At 39.5% G+C, this 23,934-nt stretch overlaps 1 protein-coding gene across 2 annotated transcripts in view; it reads right to left on the bottom strand.

Annotated features, from left to right (window-relative positions):
* Window positions 1-23,934, bottom strand: part of TRIO (trio Rho guanine nucleotide exchange factor) — a 253,664-nt gene that overhangs the window by 108,266 nt on the left and 121,464 nt on the right. For both annotated transcript variants that reach the window (XM_027681616.1, XM_027681624.1), the window contains exons 12-16: window positions 16,810-16,979; window positions 15,726-15,900; window positions 8,009-8,204; window positions 7,245-7,411; window positions 400-519 (exon numbers count right to left, since the gene is read on the bottom strand). In XM_027681616.1, coding sequence (XP_027537417.1) covers window positions 400-519; window positions 7,245-7,411; window positions 8,009-8,204; window positions 15,726-15,900; window positions 16,810-16,979 — 828 coding nt within the window. The remainder of the gene's footprint in view (window positions 1-399; window positions 520-7,244; window positions 7,412-8,008; window positions 8,205-15,725; window positions 15,901-16,809; window positions 16,980-23,934) is intronic.

Below are 23,934 nucleotides of genomic sequence, written 5' to 3'. Positions count from 1 at the left end.
CTCTCAAACAAAAATGGAAACATTAAAGGATCACATCAGAATACATAAAACTGATGCTTGCTGTTCCATTTATTTTTAACTTTTATAATTAGCATTAGATGTTACATTCTAACAAAGGAAAACACCATTTTCAGTAAAATTACTGTGAACAGCTATCAGTTCACAAAGATGCAAAAAGGCACTGCAAAGATGTTCACCTGGAATTGCAGCTTCAAAATGAACAAGAACAAAAAAAAACACCTTCCCAGTAAGTGTTTTTATCTCTTTGCCATAAGATTAGTTTGACAGCTTTTCCTAAACTAAAAATATTGTAGCATGAACCCAAAAGTGCTATTTAGAGAGACTGATGAACTGTAATACAAGACATCTTGACTATGGTCACTAAAATGGCGGTTTTACCTCTATTGCATGTTGAAACTGCTCATGCTCCCTCTGTAACTGTTCTGCCTCTTGCAAAGAGCTAGCAGTGATAAGCCCAGCATTTAACATTGACTCTCCATTTCGGATCCAACCCAAAACCTGTAACAAAAGAGAAGACCATGAAATATGTAATTCCTCTGCCAACCAGCAAAAAAGTATCATTGTAGGGACAAAAACATTTATGGCCACATTAGTACTGGAATCTATAATGAAATAATTTATTAATTATATATTACAGTGAATTATATATAGAATCAGCACAGTGAATGACATTTACTATAATTTCACTGAGCTAACAACTCACAGCTTTCAGTCAACTACTACGTGCTTGTGGTTTCAGTTCATACTCTGAACAAGGTTGTGTTTCTGAATACCGCTTCTGTCACCTGAAAAACTGGAACAAGTTACAAGCAGTATTTGCCTAAAAGCCAGTGTCAGTAATGTAAATTGAAGACATATAGCCTAGAAAAAAGTAAGCAAATAATTTTGAATATTAATGTTGAGAAAAATGTGACCATTAAGTGTCTTCTAACTGCTTGAAGATTTTCAGTTTTCAGAATGTGCCTTCTTTGACATGTTCAGTAAAACTGGAAAAATCCCCCGGTGGGTTGAAGCCTCAGGAGACCACCTTGTATATTCCTTAACAACAGGAACATGCAACCTTAAGACCCCTCCCAAAAGTTCTCTACCTTGTTCGTTACTCAAGACTCCAATCTCACACTTTCACTAGACAGTTTTATCACCCTAAGTCTTTCTAAGGTCTAACACACAAATTTCTCTCGCTTTAATTTTGGCTTTCATTTCTCCTGCCTAAAATCAGGGGGAAAAAAAAAAAAAAAGAAGAAAAAGAGGCATTTTCTCCCTCTTAGCATCAGCTTTGTTTTTCCCCCTCGTCTCTCCATCAAGAACATTACCCGTGGCCCTCCTTCAGACTTCTCTTGCTGACCACAGTCTCTCTCTTCAATCTCTCCCATGTGAAGTTAGTTGCCTTATTTTTCTCACTGCTCTTTTATGAGCTCTCTCCAGTTGATAACCATGACTTCGGTCATAAGTTTTCAAATACTGAGTAAAACTGGACATAATTCAGGTTATCCACTGTCATTTGTTCAACTTTTCTATGGAACTGCTGCCCAGTCAGTAATCGCACCTGTATTTATTCAGTTGATTATTCTTGCCAGTACATCATGCTCTGTATTTTTCACTATGAAAACTCATATCCTTCTTAGTGTCCAATTCTCCCATACATCAAGGTAATTCTGAACCACGATCCAGTGCTCTCTTCTAAACTCAAATTCCCGTTCCAGCTTCTTTTGCCTTTAACTTCAAATTTAAAAGCATAATCTCTACTATAACAGGTACATTTTCTGACTGACAACATGAACTTACGGTATCCAAATACACACATCTACAGATTTTTTTTTTTAATTTTTAAATCTGTTTTGCAATCCATTGAGTCTCTTAATAACTTTCTCACAGTAAGCTTGGGCCAGACAGACTGAACTAAACTATTTTAAAAGCTTTAATACTGCTTTTCCATCCCTCCCAGAAGAGCTGTTACCTTGTCAGAAAAAAATCACGATTTATCAATGGGAAGCTATGCTTAGTTAATCTGTGTTAGCCTATTCTCCTCTCCTTGTCACTGTTCAAGTTCAATAATCTACTTGTTTCAATACTTTTCCTTGGAATTATGTTAGCTGACCTATAATCCTCCCCTAGCTAGTCCTTTCCCACTTTTGAGAAACAGATATTGAGTTCCAGGCCTCCAGAATCTCATCCAATCTCCTGATGTTTGGAAATGATAAGCACTGTCTATGACATTATTTCAGGCAGTTTTCTAGGTATTTTACGGTGAATTCCTTTGGGCCCAATTGATTGAACATCACCAGTTTAAGCATATCTTCTCTAACTCCTTCCTACTAATTGATTTTAGACCTTTAACCACTGATAATCAATATTTGAAATACCAAATCACAGTCAGGTCTTAACACTACATACTCTCATCTAGTGATCCACACATGACACTACCATTAATGCTACTGCACCACATTATTATTAAGTAATCAGGATGACATGACTGTAGTCACAGACTGAAAACATGGGCAGAAACCGAGAAAACTACCTTTTAAAACTCAGTTCCTCAAAACCAAACAGCACATGTGGTCTACATCCAAAGTATACTGTAACATTTAGTCTAACAGCTTGAACAACTGAGGTCTAGCCATCCTGACACAACATCTATTGCCTCAAATCTGCATCACAATCTCACCCTCTGTCTTACACTTACCCCAACTGCAATGTTGTTGTATTATTAATGCAGTTTTTCCCCCTTCTGTCTGCACAACAAATAGCTAACAAGTTTTTTTCCACCCTGATAGCATGTATTTTAATACTTCTATATAAATTCTGCAAGTCTGTAGAAAAGAATAAGTGTGTAGTGTAGATGGAGGGCATGACAGCACCTCCCAGATTTTTTTAAATCCATTTTTTATTTCTATTTTGTCTTAGTAGTAGTGGTTTTAAGCTCCATCTCTACCCTACAAAATAATTCCTCCAGGTATAGTGTAACAAAGCACACCTTCTTAGGACTCTAAAATAGATTTAGCCTTCTTCGAGAATTTTAATGAAGGAAAATGCTTAAACAGCACCAATCAAAAGCTCCTCTTGACTCGGCATCCTGCCATACACAGTAGAGACAGGTAGCACAGAACACGAAGACAATGATTTGCCCTCCTGCTTGGTGCAAGTCAGGGTGCAAGTCCAGAAGCTGGTGGAACTCACAGGAGGAACACTGCCAGCAGTCCCCTGCCTTCTGCTCAGACTCAAGGGGAAAATATAAAGTAAATAGTGAATAGTAATATCAAGTAAATAGTGAGCATGCTCCTTTTCCAGGGCTGCTGCCTTCCCGGGTTTGTTGGCATGATCCCATCAGCTCCCTGTCTGGGTGAACCACACCCCCCATCTTTCCCCTCGCAGCCTTCAGCAGGCTATAAAAACATCAGTACAGCATCAGCAAAAGAGTGGAAACGAAACAGAATTTGGGACACTTGAAAGGGTCAAATAGGCAGGTCTGTTAGATAAATGCTTGATTTAGGATTAGTTTCTTGGACTGATTTTTGACTAAACATGATTATGAGACAACCTGCTTCAGTCCTAGCTATGCTTTCACATCCATATGGCATTATACGGAGTGCCCTTATACGGATACCCTTCCTGAGTAGTATTTTGGGATAATGAGAGCTTAGGCACCAAGCTAAAAGATCTCCTTGTGAAAGACAAAGGAGCTCAAGGTACTCTTGATGATCCAAGTATCTGTACACTGTTGTACAGATATGAATACATAGTTATATACCCAAGAACATACACCATGATCGGAACCGCAGATAATATTGCACTAAAAAGGCTTAATGAGCATACTAAAACCAGTTGGACTGGGTTTGGAGCTTGGTAGACCTTAAACAGAATAGAGCATTCACTCTACAAAGTGAGTATGAGGGAGTGATTGCAGCAATAAGTAATCCAACAGCTGTATTTTATGTGATTAATAAAAAAGCTTTGTCTGGCAAACATGCAAGTGGAGCTCTGGATGAGACAGATATTGTATTTCTCTGCCTCCACCTATTCATATGTTCCTGCCCTGTAAAAAATGGTCACATTTTCCTTTCCATGTTGTTTTTCCCCACATATAGCTGTCACTTCCTATTTCACCTCTTCCACCAATCCTCCAAGGTTTTTCTACTCTGTACTCTTCTACCTGGTCTTGCCCTTTCTGCACCTCTGACATATCAAGTTGACAAGTAAACTCTTTGCAGGTTTTCTTTAAACCTCTGTTTGTCTTCTGGCCCTTGTTTCCTCCTAGTCCTGAGGCTTGATCTATAGAACTTCAATGCAGAAGTACTGGTACACTAGTTAAGAAAGAAGAAATACTGAATGCTTTTATCTGCTTTCTGTGCTTATATGATAAGAATTCACTAAGCTCCAAGTTTCGCTACCTAGTACTGAAGAGAATCTTCGCAAGTATTTGTCTAAATTCACGCTGTATTTCAGTCTAAGCTCTTTGCATGACTACAAGCTATATATCTTTATCTATTTTATATAGATAGATATATACATATGGGTGAGTGAAAATTCAATGGCAGTAATGTTGGTTTGGCAGGAAAAATTCAAACGGAAATGTTAGAATTCTTGCTATGGAGACAGTATCCCATCTACATAATAAGTGTGTTTACACCCAGTTCGTCAACAATAAATCTGATAGAAAATCACCGTAATTGAACTGGAAAACCATGTGTTCACTGCTTCAGGCAACAAAATATAAACAAAACAGACTGAAGAGGAGGTTCATCATGCCATTTTACTCTCAGGTAAAGCACCTGCTGTGACCTGCTGAGCTATGAAGTTTTTCCCAGCGTAGAGGATTCAGGAGAAGATCATGCTTTCTGATACTTAATAAAAACTAAAACAAATCAGATGTGGTTGTCTGAAAATGCAACTGAAATCACAAAACTAAGAGTTACTAGCCTCAAAGCCATTCCAAAGGGGATCAAAAGAAATCCTGTGAGACAATATACTAACATTCAGTTTTAGTTCCATTCAATTTTTAGGCCTCAGCCTGGGGAAGTATTGCAGGTTAATCTGTGCAATAAAAATCTGGAAAAGTAATACACAAACATTCTGTCAGCTACGTGTTTATGTTGGTTTGTTTGAAAATTCACACCTACTACAGCATGTAATTCAACATAAAATCCCATTTGATAGAGGTATGTTCTAGGAATATAAAACAGAATACATTTTTTCTTCCAAATCCCAGTCTACCAAGAAAAGCTAGCTGGTTAGAATAGTGTACAACCTATATCTTTATTATAGGATAAACTCTTTTTTTTCGAGTGCTTTCTTAAAAATCTAAACTTCAGCTGGAGTTTTCAGTCAGGGCTAGCAGTAGTTCAAAAAAGTTACAAAATTCTTACAGAAGGACCTACAAATCACATACTAAGTGCAACGTGGATATTCCTCTACAATTGTCATGTTCATAATCTGTCTATATCCGCCAAAATACAGGACAGTTGTTCCACAAACACAGGATTTAAACACGTGTCTTTCTTGTCACATTTAACTTGCATACAAACAAAGCTAGTGGACCAATGCACTCACTTTATTGTGTGATCATGCAACATAGATAACTACTTAAATAGTTTCTCTTTGAAACACTACCAAAGTGTTATATTCTGTTCTTTTATTGAATGTTATTTCAGTATCATGGAAATTACCAATTTCTTTTTTTTACTAACCCATCCCATCCTAACCCACTGATGTACCATAAAGGGATGAGACTGCCTCAGTCGGCATTCACTTATTTTTCTTTATTTTTTCTTTCCTTCGCAGATGTGCACTCTTTTCCTTCATCCTCAAGACAATATGCAACTGAGTACAGAAACTATCCTGATCTACAAGAACTGTACCTCAACCATTACTCACGTGAAAGGAGTAATCTCTAATTTGCATTTATGAAGATAAGTGCTAAGATGGATACAGGGCAGTTCAGCAGAGTATGCAAAGGCTAGAAATAGAACATCACGTATTTGACTGATGCCCATATGGCACTAACAGAGGCACGACCATTTTCTTGCATTCCTTTAAGTCAAGACTACACAGAGACTTTGCATCTGCTGCTATAGAGTAACCAACCACTGCCTGGAAATACTTTGGGAACCTCTTGTTCACCTCTCCTAATCCTAACTGGACATCTTCTATATTCCTTTGAAAGTCTGGAGTTGTCAGTCACAGTCACGTGAGGGAGATGAATTTTTTAAGAGCTCATGACCAGCAGAAGAAAGGACAAGTTGCACTGGCAGCCATTATGGACCACAGTAAGACAACAGACTGTGGCAGACTTCTGTGATGCTGCCAAGTGTGAGAAAGATCAAAATCTCTTACCTTCTCTAGGGTTCTGTTTCTTTTTTAAACTTTCACCTACATCAGTGGTTTTGCCCACAGCATCTCAAATTCACCAAAGGTTTAGGTGTTTCTCATATAAGGACCTCAAAAGTTGCTCCTTTATTGCCAGGAAAAGCATAACCTTGTTTTTCTTCTCATGGAAAATAAACCATATTGATATTATGTTATCACTATTTGTAGATGTTTCAAACAATTTACCAAAAAGATTTAGGCCAGTGTGCAGGGACTATGACTAAGCATTTTCATTCATCACCACACAGATGATAAAAGTATGAGTTTAACATTAGTTTAAATTGCTCTACACTTCAAGTACTTGACTTGTTTTTATAGAATCACAGAGTACTTTGGGTCAGAAAGGACTTTTAAGATCATCAAGTCCAGCTGTTAACCCAGCACTGCCAAGTTCACCACTAAACCATGTACCTCAATGTCACATCTACATGTCTTTTAAATACCCAACATCTAACCTAAACCTCCTCTGGCACAACTTGAGGCCTTTTCTTCTTGTCCTATCACTTGCTACCTGGGAAAAAAAACATAGAAAAAACCCCCAACCCCCAGTTTGATACAACCTCCTGTCAAATAGCTGCAGACAACGATAAGGTTCGGCCTGAGCCTACTTTTCCCCAGGCTAAACAACCGCAGCTCCCTCAGCCAGTCCTCATGTGACTTGTACTCTAGATCCATGCAGCAATATGGACGGGTGATGCAAATTAAAAAAACACACTTGATGTTAACGGCGGATTAAGTTTCTTAGGTGGTCAAAGTCCTTCTCCACTCCCAGTGAAAGATGTTATACAGCTGGAAGTAATGGGAACAGAGCTCTCCAGGAGGCGTGGAACAGCTATAATGGGGTGTGGGGTGGGCCGTACCTGCTTGACCTCGGCCTGCAGGTGGCGCAGCTGCACGCACTGCTCCAGGTGCTTGCGATGCTGCTCAGCTGCCACATCCAGCTCCTGCTGCTTCTCGTGCAGGAACTCCAGCAGGTCTTGGACGCGAGTTGCCATGTCTACGTCTCTATCGCAAAGCAGCTCAACACCTGCAATCAGCCAGTCGTTTATGAATGACTTACAAGGCTTCTGAAGACAAATAGCCCATTTCCATTGTTTTACGCTTAATTTTCTTGTTTCTTTGCCAAGTTCAACTTAATCCTCAGAGCACTTGCATTACAAGCATAGGTTTTTGCACTCTTTAAAAGTGTAATATTAATTTTTTTAAAAGTCTAGTATTTACTCTAGGTGACTGTACACAGTGAAAAATATCACATGAAGGGGCATAAGGAACAAAAAAGGAAGACGTTACTTGAAAGCTGAACATTTTCGCTTGACTGCACTGATCTCATTAACTATAAAACTTACTTCCCCTTATTTACTCTAATTTTACTGAATTTTTGAGTGAAATCCCTTTCTTTAAAAACTAAACATCTTCAGGTGTTGCCAACTCTTTGAAGAAAATTATGTGCCATAATAACAGTATGCTCTCATGAACACTATCACATGATTTCAGTATAAGGAGCCCACATGTCTCCAGTTTACAGTTAACCAGCAGCTCTGTTATTTTCACACATCCCATGGAGAGACAACTGGATAATTCTTATAAAGCCACTGCCTGGAATAGCACAAAGGAGCCATCTTACCAGATGCCTGTACTTCATTGACATACTGCAGCAGATCCTGCCCTTGGTGGATGACATCAAAGGTCAAGTTATTCATGGTCAGGGCTTTGTCTGCATGATGCTGGAGCCTCTGTTCTGCTATTGTAAGATCTTCAGTGTCGAAGTCATTCATCTGCTGGGAGAGCTCATCATTCCAAGACTCGAGGTCTGAAATTATCTGGTGAAAAAAGGAGGACGACAACATTCAATTACTCATTACACAACACAAGACAGTTAATTTCCAATGTTGCACTTATGACCAAGGTAGGGAACTCAAGTTGCTCATTGCTGATTAACTTCACTGATCAGGTTCAAACATGGTTCAGACATAGGCTAACTTAGCATGGATTTTAACGTTTGGCAAACAAACAAAAAGACTCTCTTTGAGAACCACTACAGTTCTCCTTCAACCAGTGTTTGCAACACTACGGGTACCCATGTCTTATTTAAGGCACACTTTCATCAACACGACTTGTGAAACAGATAAACGTTTTTATCTCCGCTTTTAAAGGAAAATGTGGATTTGAAACATTTTTTCAATTCTTCAGACTGTACCAAGTAATAATTCACACATCAAGATTCAGTTTAGCTTACAATTATGCTAGTTTTGAGTCCTTTTACAACAAAGCCAGCTCTACCCTTCTGTGGGCAGGAAGCATCAGGCTGTGAGCACCTTTGACTTCTGCCTAACAACTGAGAAGCACACTCATCACAAGGTTGGGTACTTAGTGAATGGTGTAAAATCAAAAGCATACTTTATTACAATATTACTGCAATGTCAGAGCTAAATTTGATTGCTGACATCTTTTGGCTACACTTCAGTTTACAATTCAATTCTGGATTTTATTCTTAATCATAAGATGTCCAAAGAAAGGTAGGTAAAAAAGTTTTGGGGTTTTTTAACGTACGTATCACAGCAATAAGTCCTCCTTGTCTATCCACCCAAGTGCATTTTCCAAATTATATGGCAAAGCCTGGCTGAAATATAAAATATTCCTTTTAACTGGGATACAAATCTGGTTTTGAGGCTAACGGATAATGCTTACAATTCTCATTGATCAAAGTGGGTTGAGTTCTTATAGCACAGATCTGATGCATTAGTTACTTCAAAAAAGTCTGTCTCACATTCCTCAAGCCTGTAATCAAATTTTTTTCAGACTTTTCAGCTGAGTTTTGGCACAAACTATTGCAGTTCATTGGGAAAGCAAAATTATAAATATCAAAAAGGAAGTATGCTTAGTTCCAGCATTCTACAATTTCAGAAGCAGGAACAAACTGATGTGAATGGTGTTAAATGACAGGAAAATACCTATTTATGCAGCAAGACACAATAAAACCAGGTTCTGACTTAAGGGGCATTAGCAACAAAGTTGCTGAGTGCATGTCAGCAGTGTCCCCTGGCAGCCAGGAGGACCAACTATGTCCTGGGAGGCATCAGGCAATGCATTGCCAGCTGGTCAAGGGAGGGGATTGTCCTTCTCTGCTCTGCACTGGTGCAGCCTCAACTTGAATGTTGTGTGCAGTTTTGAGCATAGAGATATTAAGATAGATATTAAGCTTAAGAAAGATATTAAGCTCTTAGAGAGTGTCCAAAGGAGGGCAATAAAGATGGTGAAGGGCCTTGAGGGGAAGACATATGAGAAGTGGCTCAGGTCACTTGGTCTGTTCACCCTGGAGGAGACTCAGAGGAGACCTCATTGCAGTCTATAACTTCCCTGTGAAGGGAAGACGAGGGGCAGGCACTGATTTCTTCTCTATGGTGACCAGTGACAGAACCCAAGGGAATGGCCTGAAGCTGTGTCAGGGAAGGATTAGGTTGGATATCAGGAAAAGGTTTTTCACACAGAGGGTGGTTGGATGTGGAACAGGCTCTCCCCAAAGAAGTGGTCACAGCACCAAGCCTGACAGAGTTCAACTGGTGTCTGGATGACAGTCTCAGGCACATGGTGTGACTTTTGGGGATGGTCCTGTGCAGGGCTAGGAGTTGCACTCGATGGTCCTTGTGGGTCCCTTCCAACTTGGCATATTCTGTGATTCTGCAATAAATATCTAACCAAAGTCATTTGCTGTCAGCAAAAGAAAGATGCCAGTACCCTTTCCAAGCGGCCATAATACCTCCAAAGTTACTGAGACAGTTAAACTACAAGAGAAGTTCCAGGAAAACAAGCCTTCTAGAAAAAAACAGAATTGAGGAGAAAGCAAAGTTAAATCATCTGTATAAAGTTTCTGTAGTCAGCTACAATCTTTCTTGAAGGCTTTTTTCCATTCTGCTCACATGGCAGCACAGAAAAATGGACACATCAAGCAATTAATTTTAAAATTGTGGCACCAGTGAGTTATTTAATTTTTTAAATGTGTTCTGCAAAAGTTTTACTTGATTCACTAAGTATTCAAGTTTTCACACCATGTCATGAATGGGAGATACCAAACAATTAGGGTAGCTATTTACAATCCTTAATCCTGATCAGCTAGCTCTACCAAAGTGAAAAAAGGCAGAAACTCATGTTTCAGGGGTAACACTGAAAACAGAAAAGCTGATGGACAAAGTATTCAGGAAGATATATAGGTAGATATATACAGATATATAGAAGACACAGCTTTTAGCCACTGCTTGAAGCTTCTTTCACCTTTCTTGCACGGGCTTTAAACAACGCACACACAATCTATTTAGAGGGAATACCACTCATAATGCCTAAACACACACACACAGGCTTTATCTCCTTCAAAATCCTTAACAAGTTCCCTTTATATCCTTTTTGCTTGGTCCATGCCCAACATGTCTCATCACCTCTCTCTGCTCTTCATCTCCTTTTAACTGATCTGACATTTTTAAAAAACTTCAAGTTTTCCTGACAATCCAGCCTGCTTACTTTCTGCTACCCTGCTTTTCTGTTCTTGGGCACCTCAGACCTGCTCTTCCCCACTTGTCTTCGAAACTCTATGTTCATTCATTATTAAAAGCAGTGGAGGTTATCTAATGTTTGTTTCTTCATCCACTGCACTAGAGAAGGTCTCAGAAATCAGATGTAGCATCTTATTTTCATCCAGGTCAGTTAATAACATTCAAAGGTTATCCTGAAGAAATAATTGTAGTTAGACTTTGTGAAACTGAGAAATCTGAGCATTAAAGAAGGTTGTGAAACTCCACCATCAAAACACCACCTTTCACTGTCTTTCTAAACACCATTACAGAGTGGATTAGGATTCAACACGGCACATTTATGACACTGTTTTAAAAGCAAAGCCAGTCCATCTTCCTTCAGAACAGACACCACAACCTTACCTCTCTTACTAGCAAATTGAGTGGAAACAAAGTAAAACACACAGTAAGCTCACAATATGACACTGCTGTGGCTGTCAGTATTTTAATAATAATGAAATAGATTGTAGTCCCCATATCCTCTTAGTCTATCCGAAGATTCATTCTACCTGAAAGGAACGACAACTAATTTTAAGAGGTCAGTACTGTGTGTCACCTCAACCAGGAGGTTTCAGTGATAGTGCCCCCAAAGAACAACAACTGACCATTAGGAATTGTAGCTCCTTCCCATGCTATTTCATACAACCCCATGGTTAAGATCAAGGCACATACATTGTTTAAAGCAGTTTGAAACACTCTGAACAAGACCAATACATCCCTTTTCCCCTTCAAAAAACCAGGAAGCCCACAACTCAAATAAATAATGCTAGCATATTCCCAGACTCATTCAAAAGATAAGTTATCAGTGACCATCACTGCCAGGTTCCCTAACAATGGCAGTAATATTTACATTTTTTTCAGCAGTAATTAGGTAGTGCAAGGTGATCTATTTCAGCCGTTGCAACCACTATGCAAATCTGAAATGCTCTGAGGCAGAATTAATACCAAAAAACCATGCACCAAGCCCCCTCTGCCCACACTCGTCAATGCTTTCCCTTGAGTTCTGTTTTACAGGCAACACTTTTAGGGTAAGCAGGCTCCTATTTTGTTTGTCAAGTTTTGTCAAGACAATTAGCAGTAAACAAACAGAACAAAGATTAATGACTAATAGACATCTAAAGTAACTGAATCACAAATTCATACTGCTCTCAGGGCATAGACATCCCAGCATAAACACGGCCTAACTACTTACCATAGCGTATGTTCAAGAAGTTCCTAGTGCAGATTCTGAGCTGCCTGACACTCCCATGTTTTGTTAAACTAAAGGTAACGCTGATAGAAAATAAGGCAGGCTATAAATCAGAAGGGATGCCGACTCTTTCACACCGAGTGGGAAAGAAGAACCACAGGTCTCTTCTCAGAAGAGTCTAACTAGCATTCCTGGTATCAACTGAGCACTAACCAAGACCGGGAAAATATTATGTGCTAGGGAGAAAGAAAAAGGAAAAATGGGAAAGGGAGAAGAGTTAGGTCTCTGTGATCCAGCACTTTGCATCCTCGTCTTTTCAGCTGTGTAACTTAACAGGCATCTTGTAAGTGTGGTCTAAAAATAGAGTTGAGATAAAGCTGTGAGTTGAAAAGTGTGTGGTATGCTCTGTGTAGAGCTCTGGCATAGGCCTCGAGGCATTTAAGTTACAGACATGCAGAAGTGCACAGACATGGATGAAACAAACACATTTTGGACTGCATACATTGCCACCAGTGTTACCTTCTCACTGGCTAAGTTCATACACATCTTCCTCACACCAGCAAGGGACTCTTCACCTACACTGTTTTGCTCATTCTTGTCTTTAGTTAACACAGGCGTTTACAAAGGAGTGCTTCAAATATCTCACCACCAATGGCACTTAAAATCCTGCTAAGGATAGAGAAGGTCAAGTTTGTATGCTAAGAGAAGGGGCAAAACAGACTACTGCGGTTACATCAATTTCAGAAGAGCAGGAGTATCTGAAAAGCTGTAAGATAAAAGAAACAGAGTATTTTAACAGCAAATAATAAGGGGAGAGGAAGGAGAAGAAGGGAACTAACCCTGGCAGCAAATCTTACCACTGCCCTCAGAAGCACAGCTGCACGGTATGATCCTGCAGTGCTAGAAAAGTCCTTTCTCCCATTTTAGCCTGTGTTATTTTGCAAGCACTAACACAAGCTAAAAACACTACTTGCCTTCCAGAAAAGCTGTCCTCAGAGGATACTCCCCTGAATGAACTGCTCTTATAGCCAAGTCTTAATTGACTGGACCAGCCACACAAAATCCTCAAGGAAAGAGAAGGTCAAAACAAGGTCCGTAAACTCCTAGCTGGCATCTGGCTCCTCCTCATTATCAAGTTACTTCAGCTGAGCTATTGCTTTCAAACAACTGACCTGAAACTTCTTCCTGGAAGTTCCTGAACAGATGTCTGCCTTCAGGGAGAGGGAAAAGAGAAGTGTGCTTTGCTGAGGAAGCAGAGAGGACATGGACAGAGACAGCAAAACAATAAACATTTTGCTGAAGATACTCTGCAGCCAGGGTAATTTTCTTCCCTGGAGGACTCTTCATCAATCTAAAATAAGCACAATTTTTATTTCCAAGTTGTATAGACAAATTACACCAACTCTTTCAACAGCTGTAATTGGTGCTTTGCTTTATGTTGTACATGTCAAAATGTAACACATGCCAAGTATCAGCTTTAGAAAAAGCAAGACCTGCCAAGTGTGTGCAGTTTTGGGCAACACAACCTGAAAAAGACACTAAGCTATTAAAGAGTGTCCAAAGGAGGACCACAAGGATGGTGAAGAGTCCAGAGGGGAAGCCGTATGAGGAGTGGTTGAGGTCACTTGGTTTGTTCAGTCTGGAGGAGACTGAGGAGAGACCTTAATGTGGTCTTCAACATCCTCACGAGGGCAACTGGAGGGGCAAGTACTGATCTCTTCACTCTCATGACCAGTGACAGGGCTCGAGGAAACGGCATGAACCTGAGTCAGAGGAGGTTTAGGTTGGATATCGGGAGAAGGTTTTTCACCCAGAGAGTGGTTGGGCACTGGCACAGGCTCCCCAGGGAAGTGGTCACAGCACCAAGCCTGTCTGAGTTCAAGAAGTATTTGGACAACACTTTCATGTACATGGTGTGATTCCTGGGGTGCCCTGTGCAGGGCCAGGAATTGGACTCGATGATCCTAGTGGGTTCCTTCCAACTCAGTTTATTCTATTCTGTGAAGTTAGGGTTTGCAGCTTTCCAATGAAAAATCTTATGGGCATCACCAAATAACAGTACAAGAAGTACTACCACCTATGCAGGTGCTGTCCTGCACTGCAGGACTAGAACACATCTGTTAAGCCAGGCTCCCACAATGAGTCTTTTGCTCTTGTAGAATCCTGTCTTATGTAACCTACAGAGAGCAATCACCTTAATCATGAACTTCACTCAAACATTTATCACAATTAATTCTTCCATTAATTTTCTTGGTATGCATTGCCCCACATCTGTCATTTCCTCAGTAAAAGTGTTATGAGAACATCTCACAGACATCGAGCACTGCAGATTACTCCTGCAAAGACTGTAAGCATATTTGAGACAGCTACTCTCATAATCAAAGTAGCAAACTCTCTGCAGGCCACTGTGAATTGCAAAATTGCAAGAAAAACCTTCTTATTTTTCCTTTACACCAGAGTTATTACTGCGGAGCACACACTCTCACTTCCTCTATGGGCACTGATCAAGGAACTGTGTCTGTCTATTCCTGCATTGCACTTAACAAGGTGCTTAGCCAAACCAGACTTCAGCAAAGACATCTAATCCTGATTTTAAGACATAAAAACAGTAAAACCTGAAAAGCTATCACTTCTGCCAACTGCCTCTTCGCCCTCGCACCAACCAACCAGGAGTTTTATAAACAACAGTTGCAGCTTTTAAAATACACAAGCAAAGAGGCAGAATTATCATTGTAACTCTTGATTTCCAAAACCTTGAGACAAGTCATTATATACTCAATTATGACCATTTACCAATAGATAACCCTGAACCTTCTGAGGCACCAACTTGGTATCAGTCACTGTGTACAGCACTAGTGGTTTTACAAAAGTCATATGAACTTAGATGAAGCTTTATAATGCAATTCTATTAACCTAAGCCCCCTGGGGAGTTTCATGTCTGTTTGTACATGTCCCTGCATACAAACAGAAACTCTACAACTGATAAGCTATAACTCTCCTTCAAAGTTTGAACAGTTTCAAAACTTGAAGTTTTGCAGGGGTGTGGCACTAGAACTGCTTTTGAATTATTTCTGGGGTGAAAAAAAATCTTACTTAAAAAAAAACAACAGACAGCCCATACAACACCCCCAAAGATTAAGACATAATTCCAAACACTACTTGTAGCTACAAAATGAAAAAAGACTGCTGATTTGCAAAAGAAAGAGAAGAGGGGTGCTACTACAAAGCACCAGTTCAGAGAGTTTGTACAAAACTATCTTGCAAGTCTTATTCATAATAACTGTAGGCATACTAGATATATCAAGGCAGTTTGATATTCAAATTGAATTTACCAGACAAAGCAACTGACACATCATGATTTTACTAGATGCTTGCTTAAAGATGCACTGAGAGCCAACCAGAGCTTGAGTTATTACCAAAAAGCTCAGCTCTGCACTCTTCTGACACTTTCACATACAAGACAGGTTAGGCAAGAACTAAGTCTATCAGTCATTTGAGCCACATGCTACTGGAACCACACAACAATCTCAGCATAAACGTTTGTACACAAGAGAAGCCTGTGCAGTTCAAGCCCAAAAGCAGACACTCACATCTATTGCATCTCTTTCAAATATGCGGAGCTGCAGAAATAGCTCAAGTTTGATCTTGCGTTCTTGAAAAAGCTCCTCCATCTGAGACTGGGCCTCATCCAGCTGCTGCAGAACTGTCTCTATGTGGTTGATCGAGCTGTTATGGGGGGTCTTATTACTAGAAATGGCAGAATCCCTATTCGAAGCAGAGAGAGGGGAGGAGGAAGAAAAAAAGAGTATTATTGAATAAAACCCCATACAATTTGGATGCTATACATGACCACAAAATATAAGCCTGTTTCAGATAAGGTTAGTGCAAGCCATATTACACAAAAGCTAAGTCTGTACATCTTTGTAAATAAAAATTTGAATTATGTTTTAGTATTTGAAAAAGCGTTAGGAAATTTTATTACTTTCATTTTTTGGCCTATTCATCATGTAAAGACATTCTGTTTACAGGAAAGGTAAAATTTCAAATCAGAGACAAACCCTTCCACTGTGAAAAGAAGTGGCATATGATAGCTATTTACTGAATGTTCCTAGCACTAAAAGAAAATCCAAATTAGTCAACTAAAAAAAATTACTTAATCTTTTACTTGAGTATAAAACCTGCAAATTCAGACATGCTAATCTCCTGCAGAAAGGAGACATGTACCAGAGCAGCTGTGGTCCAAATTTATTTATTCAGATTGCTGCTGAATGAAATGGACTGCAAACTGATGGGCTTTACTACAGTGAAGTTACTTATCAGTCTGCAAAACAAATTCAAGTGTCTCTTTATAAAAAGGCTGCTGCTCAAAACTCCAAACACTGTGGAGCCCTGCATGTCAGACTACAAAGACATACAATTGCTCCTATCAAAAAGGATAAACAAAATTTTGTTTGTAAACAAAATCTCCTTCTTGTGGAGATAATGTTTATAAGCTGAGCTTCCTGTAAATAGAGGTTAGAGTCAGTACTGCATGAAAAATCATTGTAGTCCTAATATTTACAAGTTTTAGTATAGGTCATATCTTGTACACATTACTTCTACCCTCAAAACAGAAAAAGCCTCACAGAACATCAGATGAACATGAGAAGAGATTGAAATAAGAATCTGTTTTACCTTAGTTGCTGTATAAGATCTTCACCTTCTTTTATGACATTGACTGTAACCTGCAGAGTAGTCTGTTGTTGTTGACCAAAACGTTTAATCAGGTCTTGAACAGCCTCCACAGACTCAGCATAGACATCATCAAGCAGTTCCTTCTGTAGCTCTTCAAGCCACGTCCACAGCTAAAGGAGAGGGAAAAAGCAAGAAATGTAAGCCCAAGGATCAGGCAGTCACTATTCCAAACCAGTCTCACTGGACAAGAGAAAACAGACTGAGGTGGCAGGGAAAAAGAGGATTTGTTTTTCTTGATAGAAAAATCCCATCTTCATATTAATGAAAACAAGCCTTTGTTTCAAATAGTTTTCGTTTCTTGGAAATACCAGGAAAGCTTTATCCGTGTTGCTAAGTCACCCTTTCTTTCCCATTTTCCTTCTACAGAACGAAGCGTATCCGATTGAGCAGCACAGAGTTCATAGAGAGAATCCCATCTGCAGCTCTGCGCAAGAGTCCCTGGGAGAAAAATGCTATGGTAACACTCCCTGAGAGAAGAGAGGAAGGAAGGAAGGAAGGAAGGAAGGGAGATGTATTGTAGCCACCATCAAATTTGCACTGCCAGGCTGACACATGCACACAGACAACATAACACTCTTCAGTGGCCTTCAAAAAAAGGAAAAAGAAAGGGCATTTTAGAAAACAAAATACAGAGACAAACCAGATGTGTGAAGTTATTGTTGTATCATGTTGTGTTTGCCCTCTTGATTTCAATTTCACGCTATTACAACAAAAATCATCATATGCAATTCTACCAGTTAATTCAGCATTTTTCCTCCCTGCTTCACATGTGCAAAACTGCTCCAAACTGCCCATGCGCTGCAGCTTACACAAAAATCCCTAGGTGTATACTACCCAGGTATCACTGTGGGTCACTTGAACCCCACAGTGATCTTTTCCACAATTTTATGAGGGAAGCTGTTGCATCTTAAGCTCTGTGTGAAAGTTACCATCAGACATCTATTGTAGAACTGATAAAAACGCTGCTTGAATAGAGGGAGCACGGCTGTCTCCTGCAACACCCTCATGAGCAGCACTAACAGCACGGTGGAACAGCTGCTCTCACAGGAAACACTCAAACCCAGTCCCTCCTGTCTATTTTACCATCCCATCCCAAATGCTGCAATTCCGAGAACAATGATTAGAGCTTTTATTTTTTTATCCTGATAGAATAACTCTGATCTGATTGTAAGTATTAGTTCTTTTGATGACATTCAGTCTCTGCCTTTAAAAATTTTACAGATACATTGAACTTAATTAAAATGTTAACATTGTCAAAACACAGACACTAAGCAATCAAAACTGGCTTAATTTCCAAAGACAGTCAACCAAATGTTTTCTTTATTTCTTTGCTTAACATTTTCTACCCATTTCATGCTGCTGTTTGTATAATGTTCTGATCATAAAGGTTTCCTAACCACCAACAGAGCTTCATTAAAACAGAAAATTCAGTGAAGAATTCTAAATCTTGATTAATCAGTTCCTTTGAAGCTTTGTTTTAAAATCAAATGCTAGTTTTTGTATCTCATAGTCTTATATGCCTCCTTAGGTGGGTTTTGAGTAAACCAAGCTATAGGTTAAATTTTCACAATTGGGAAGAACTAATGACATTTAACCAGACTCTTTTCTACAAATCTACTACCCCTCCTCCCCAAACCAGAACTGCCTATTCATACACTGTTATTCTGACTACTCATATGCTTCAAAGACAATGCTTGTCACAAATCTGAATGCAACTCCACAACCGTCAACACCACAAGCTCAAGGCACAGCAGTCTTTCTTATTAAAAGGAGCACAAATCAATAGAACTTAACAAGTGGGTCAGAAGCACTCTTCAACATTCATTCCAGCATAACCAAATGCATACTTTGGAATGCAACTTTAACTTGGAGACAAATGAAACTTAAGAGCAAGAAGTCTGACAATACAACCTGAAAACTTTACTCATGTTTCAATGCCTAGAGGACATGTATTTATTCCTCTCTTAGCTTATGAAGTTTATGTCTGAATCATACTAACAGGGCATTAAGTCAGAGACCTTTCAAGTGAGCTGGTATCTATCTACATACAACTAGTACACCCTGCAACTGTGCAAATACATACATTAGAGAGTAACACTTCGTTGTTTTCTGCAATGTGCTTGATGCTGGCTGGAAGACCTCTACACTTCATGCTTACTACGTTGCCTATAAGAGGCCCAACTTTCACAGATGTTTATAACACATTTAATGCCAGAGCAACTGGCACTAAAACCATTTTGAGTCTCTAGGACTATATCAAGTTTGCCCCTTGGATCCCTTAAAAGTACCCGTACTGCAGCTCAAGACAGGTCTGAGAATCATTTCAATTTTTTGCAATATGTTTTTTGCAGCTGTGTTGTGTTAGACCCACACAAGGAATACACCTCACCTCTTCATTTTTTATTCTTCACATACACTTCATTCATTTCTATACCTGAGTGGAAAAGACCTAGTGGGAGCAACAAAACTTAAAGTGCTGGACTGGTGATGTACTGCGCATGTGAATAATTCCCTTAAAGCTCACTCTGGATGCTAGAGACCAACACAACACAGAACAAGCAGACTTCTCCCTCTGCATAGCCAGTTCAGGGCAACACCACCTGCCTTTAGCAGAAAGACATAGGTGCCAGTACAACAAAGTGTTATGCTGACTGACTTAGTGCCTGGCCAGCACACCATGACTATAAACACAGTATCTTGCCCCCGGGGTACCAAAGGCCTCAAAAATGTATTTCATTTCCCTAGCTCATTAGTTGAATTGTCCACTGTTTGGGAAGGAAAAACATTTCACGAATGTGCAGAAAGAGAAGGAGAGTAATTAGTATGCATTACTTGCCTAGCTTTGATTCATACGCTGTTGAAAGTGGAACAATTTAAGCCATTTATGAAGTGACTAAACGGCTCTGTGACACTTCCATAGCAAAAGTTACTCTGACAGATTACCAAATAAGCTTTTTACACTTTTCCCCCAAGCAAGTTTCTGACAAACAGCTTCCCCTCAAAATAATCTTGGTGTTTATACACAAAAGTTATAATAAAGCCACCATAGATGAAAAAAAAAGATGTCAGGTTATTAAAGCTGGATACAAATTCATACAAACTGAGAGGAGCTTAATTCATAATGGGTGGCAATAGCCAGCTGGCTTCTCTACAGCTTTCAAACCAGAATGAGCCCTGGATATACTGGAAATTACGTAAATTACCTTGTTTTCACATACAAAATTAAGGATGAAGACTGTAAAAGGTTGCACAGCAAAGCCAAAAGAAAGCAAACAGTTTACAGCAGAGAGTGAACGGAGACTACAGCTTACCCATACATGTTCGGCAGTGCAGAACTGCAGATTTTACAGTGCAATGACTTTTTGAGGTAACCCATTATCCATAAAAGAGAGCTTGGCAACAAAAACCCACTGGGAAAAAACCCACAAACTTCTCATCATTAAGAAACTATTAACTTTCTCTTGGTGTGAACTCTGAGCAACTTCCAGTCATGTCTTTTTCTATTCTTTCTAAGAGAAGCACCACGAAGATCCCTAAACAAACCATCAAGTCCTGAGACCTCAGTAAGAACTTTATCCAGTGGCAAGACAGCTATATACATAACTCAATCCAGTCACAGGAGGCTTCTGCTCTTTAGATCTGCTCTTTGCATCTTATCTTATTTGGAGAGGGAAATAAAATTCTGAATCCCTGACAGGCAAATGTTTCACCCAGAAGATTTTTTTTTTGTGATCTAAATATAGCACAGACTAAGAAACATCTGCTTGAATGAGCCTGCATCCTGTACTACCTCTTTCCTAAGTTCTTGGGAGCATGCCATTAGTCACTGAGATGGTATTATTTTAATTGTCTGCAACATCCTGGAAGTTGCAGTGTTTCCATCATGGGCCTCTATCCATTTAAGTCCCATCTCAGCCATCTCCTGAAAGACTGCAGTTAAATAAGACCCTTCTGTATTTTGCTGAATGTAATCAGAGAACAATTATTTTCGAGTTAATACCTTCCCCGTAAGCACAGAGATATTTTATAAAAGTAAAATATCCATCTTTCACCATTAATTTTTTCATTTTTATAATAATGGCTTTTGGATATGAAGTCTGCCTTTTCAGCAGGCCAGGCAAAGAAAGGCACGCAGTTTCTGCATGTAAAAACTGCAAATTCCTCTTTCTGCCTCCGTCCCCCAGCACAGTGTTGCAGCATGTGTATTACCACAGGCACAGTTACTGAAGGAGCTATTATTTGTACAGGGTCAAATGTTGATAGTATTCCCCAACAAGTATAGCTAGATGCAGAAAGGGGCTAATGTGTGTATCTCTGCCTGTAAGCTTTGGCTTTCAGGACATGCAGCAGACAGAAAATGCATCTTTTTAAAAACAAAACCCGTAAGATGTTAAACCCCCTGGAGTTTGTCTTCCAGGGTCTTTCAGTGATATTCAGGATTTTAAATGCCTGTATTTTTTTTAACTAGATAGAATTATCTTTAAAAGCTTCAAATATCCCTATCTATTCTATGGTTATAAAGGAATTAATTTCCTATTCAGCATAAATTCATCCTTTAAGCGAAACCAAGTTGCTCACATCTTCCTAAAATTACACCAACTACTTACTATCCTGTTAACACTTCTCCCATTTCTTACCCAAACAAGACAAAAATGTCTATACCTTGGCTTAATACAGTATAAAGGCCTACTTCTGCCTCACTTTTACCAAGCACTTAGTGCTATTTCAGTAGCACTTGGACTTAAACTTCATCCCTTTTTCCATGCCAAGTAGCTACCAGTATTGAAAAGCTCAAGAGAGAAAAAAAGCTGTGCTGGGTAACTGGATTCCAGTCCTACTGAAGCAGTAAGCCACAACACCCTTGAGTGTGCAGCCACTGAATGTGTTTCTCATTTCAAATTTAAAAAGTGTCCTCCTCAGCTCTCAGACTCAAGATGATCAGCAAAAGACCGGCCAGAGACTGCACTTCATATCTTTTGCCAGACCTGTCACATTGAGCATTGCTGTGCTATAATGACACAATTAAAATATTAGAGAAGCACAAGCCCAAGAGACAGAGCCTTTACACTTAGACGGGGGCAATCCAGAAGATGCTCTGTTGCCTGGAAAGGGCACACACAGGAGAGGGCAGCCTTATTATGACATGCAAATTTAACCTGTAGACCACCGGCACAGAAGGATCAAATACCCAGGAGTGACAGACAACCACAAGAGCAGGTCTGTCATCTCAGGATTCACCCCACGATGAAAGGAATGCACCGCTGTGTCATGGACACCCTTCCATACTGGATAATGCAAAGGAGAGCATATTTCTGGCAGTGAGACAAAGCAAGACCATAATCAACATTATCAACAAGCTTTTTTGAATCAAATAGACATGCCTCATAGCTAGATATGAATGTACGGGCAGCACTGTGGCCAGAGTAAGGCCTCCTCTGCCTTCCCCATGCACTGGCACCCTCAAAATGCTGCCACCTGTTTTCGAAAGCTTGCACAGACTACTGTTCATTACTTTGGTAATGAAGGCTTTTTATTTGAAAACTTAGCCAGTTCCACTTCCCTTCTCTTTATTTCAACCTTGGTCTATTCTAGAGCAAAATCTAGCTTAAGCAAGACAAAAAAAGAAGAGACACATCTTCTACTAACACCATTAAGCATATTGTGTATACATAAAAAGTGCTCTGAGCTATTTTATCATCAACTTGCCAGAATACACACAAAAGGTTATATGCAAAAAAATAACAGGCTTTTAAGAGATCATTCTCTTCCACTTACAGTCAGCCTGGTCTGTATTCCCACACTTGACTCCTGTCAGGAAAATATCTGTTGCTCTACTTTGGCACTACAACAAACACCTGGCTTGGACAGGATTTCAGTCTTCCCACTCATAGCTGCTGAGAGAGACATTTTGGAGAGAGCGTGTGCGCACATCAGTATTTTTGTGCGCAGAAGAGTTTGAACTCAGACCAAAATGCTGTTCATCTCTACTTTGTGACACATTTCACAGCAAAGACTATTGAGACTCCTGCTCCTGTGTTTTGCACACAACCATTTCTGATAACTGTTTATTCAAGAAATGTTATCTTTTATCTGTGCAACTTTTTTCTCACCATATACCTTGCCATATTATTAAATGTCAAAAGGCACAAAAGTCATAAAGGTTTCACTGTCTTGCAATGGTCAGTTTCAGATGTTAAGTTGTATTTTATTCATCCTCAGGCTGGGCATCTGTCAGGACACAGTACTTTCAATGCATAGATGCTGACAGGGATATTTATGATCCCAAACATTTTTAAAGCTTGCCAGTGCACAGCTTAACTTCAGTACATCACTTACTGAGAAGTTTGGCTTATAGATCGAAATGTCTTACTAAAAATCAATATTCACAACCTTACAACTTTAAAACTAGTAATAACGTAAAAGCATCACAATCTATATACAGCAAGCAACCGATTTTCTCAGATCACCACTAACCAAAATGAGTGATACCATTACACAACACTGTATTTCTGTCTTCCCTGAATACATCCTTTTTTCCCCACTGAGAAATGTTGTCTACTGAGGTTAATCTATGAGGAGTCTGAGAACTTTTATGTTGTTTTTTCATGTTTGTAAACCACAGAGACCTCTACCAGCTTGTAACTACCTCACTAAAAAACTTCTGGAAATGTTCAAGACAGACAGTAATATGACAGTGCGTCATAACAGGCTGCTGCATACATACCACACAGCCGCTTTGTGCACAGGTATAGCAAAAGTCTGTTACTTCCAGGATGAGTGTTTCGTGGCAAACACATTGCTTCTGAAAGCAGAAACTGTGCTGATTTACTAAGCATGAGCAGAAAAAGAGTACTGTGCAGACACTGAAGGGCTGATGCTTCCCAGGGAAGCTGGGAAAAGTTGTAGACAAATTCTGTGTCAGGTATAAAGGTTATGTAAATCTACAGGGGAGAAGTTGTATTGGAATGCTCTCATCCAGATGAGAAGCATTCATTCAACATGAAGTATTTCTGGGGAAAAAATAAAACACACTAAAACATCCTACTTCAAAAAAATCAAGGGATT

This window comes from Neopelma chrysocephalum, unplaced genomic scaffold (assembly GCF_003984885.1).
Source record: "Neopelma chrysocephalum unplaced genomic scaffold, ASM398488v2 Primary Assembly neopelma1_22b, whole genome shotgun sequence".
NCBI lineage: Eukaryota > Metazoa > Chordata > Aves > Passeriformes > Pipridae > Neopelma > Neopelma chrysocephalum.
Note: the sequence above shows the minus strand (reverse complement) of the source record. Positions and strands in the feature narration are given on the sequence as shown.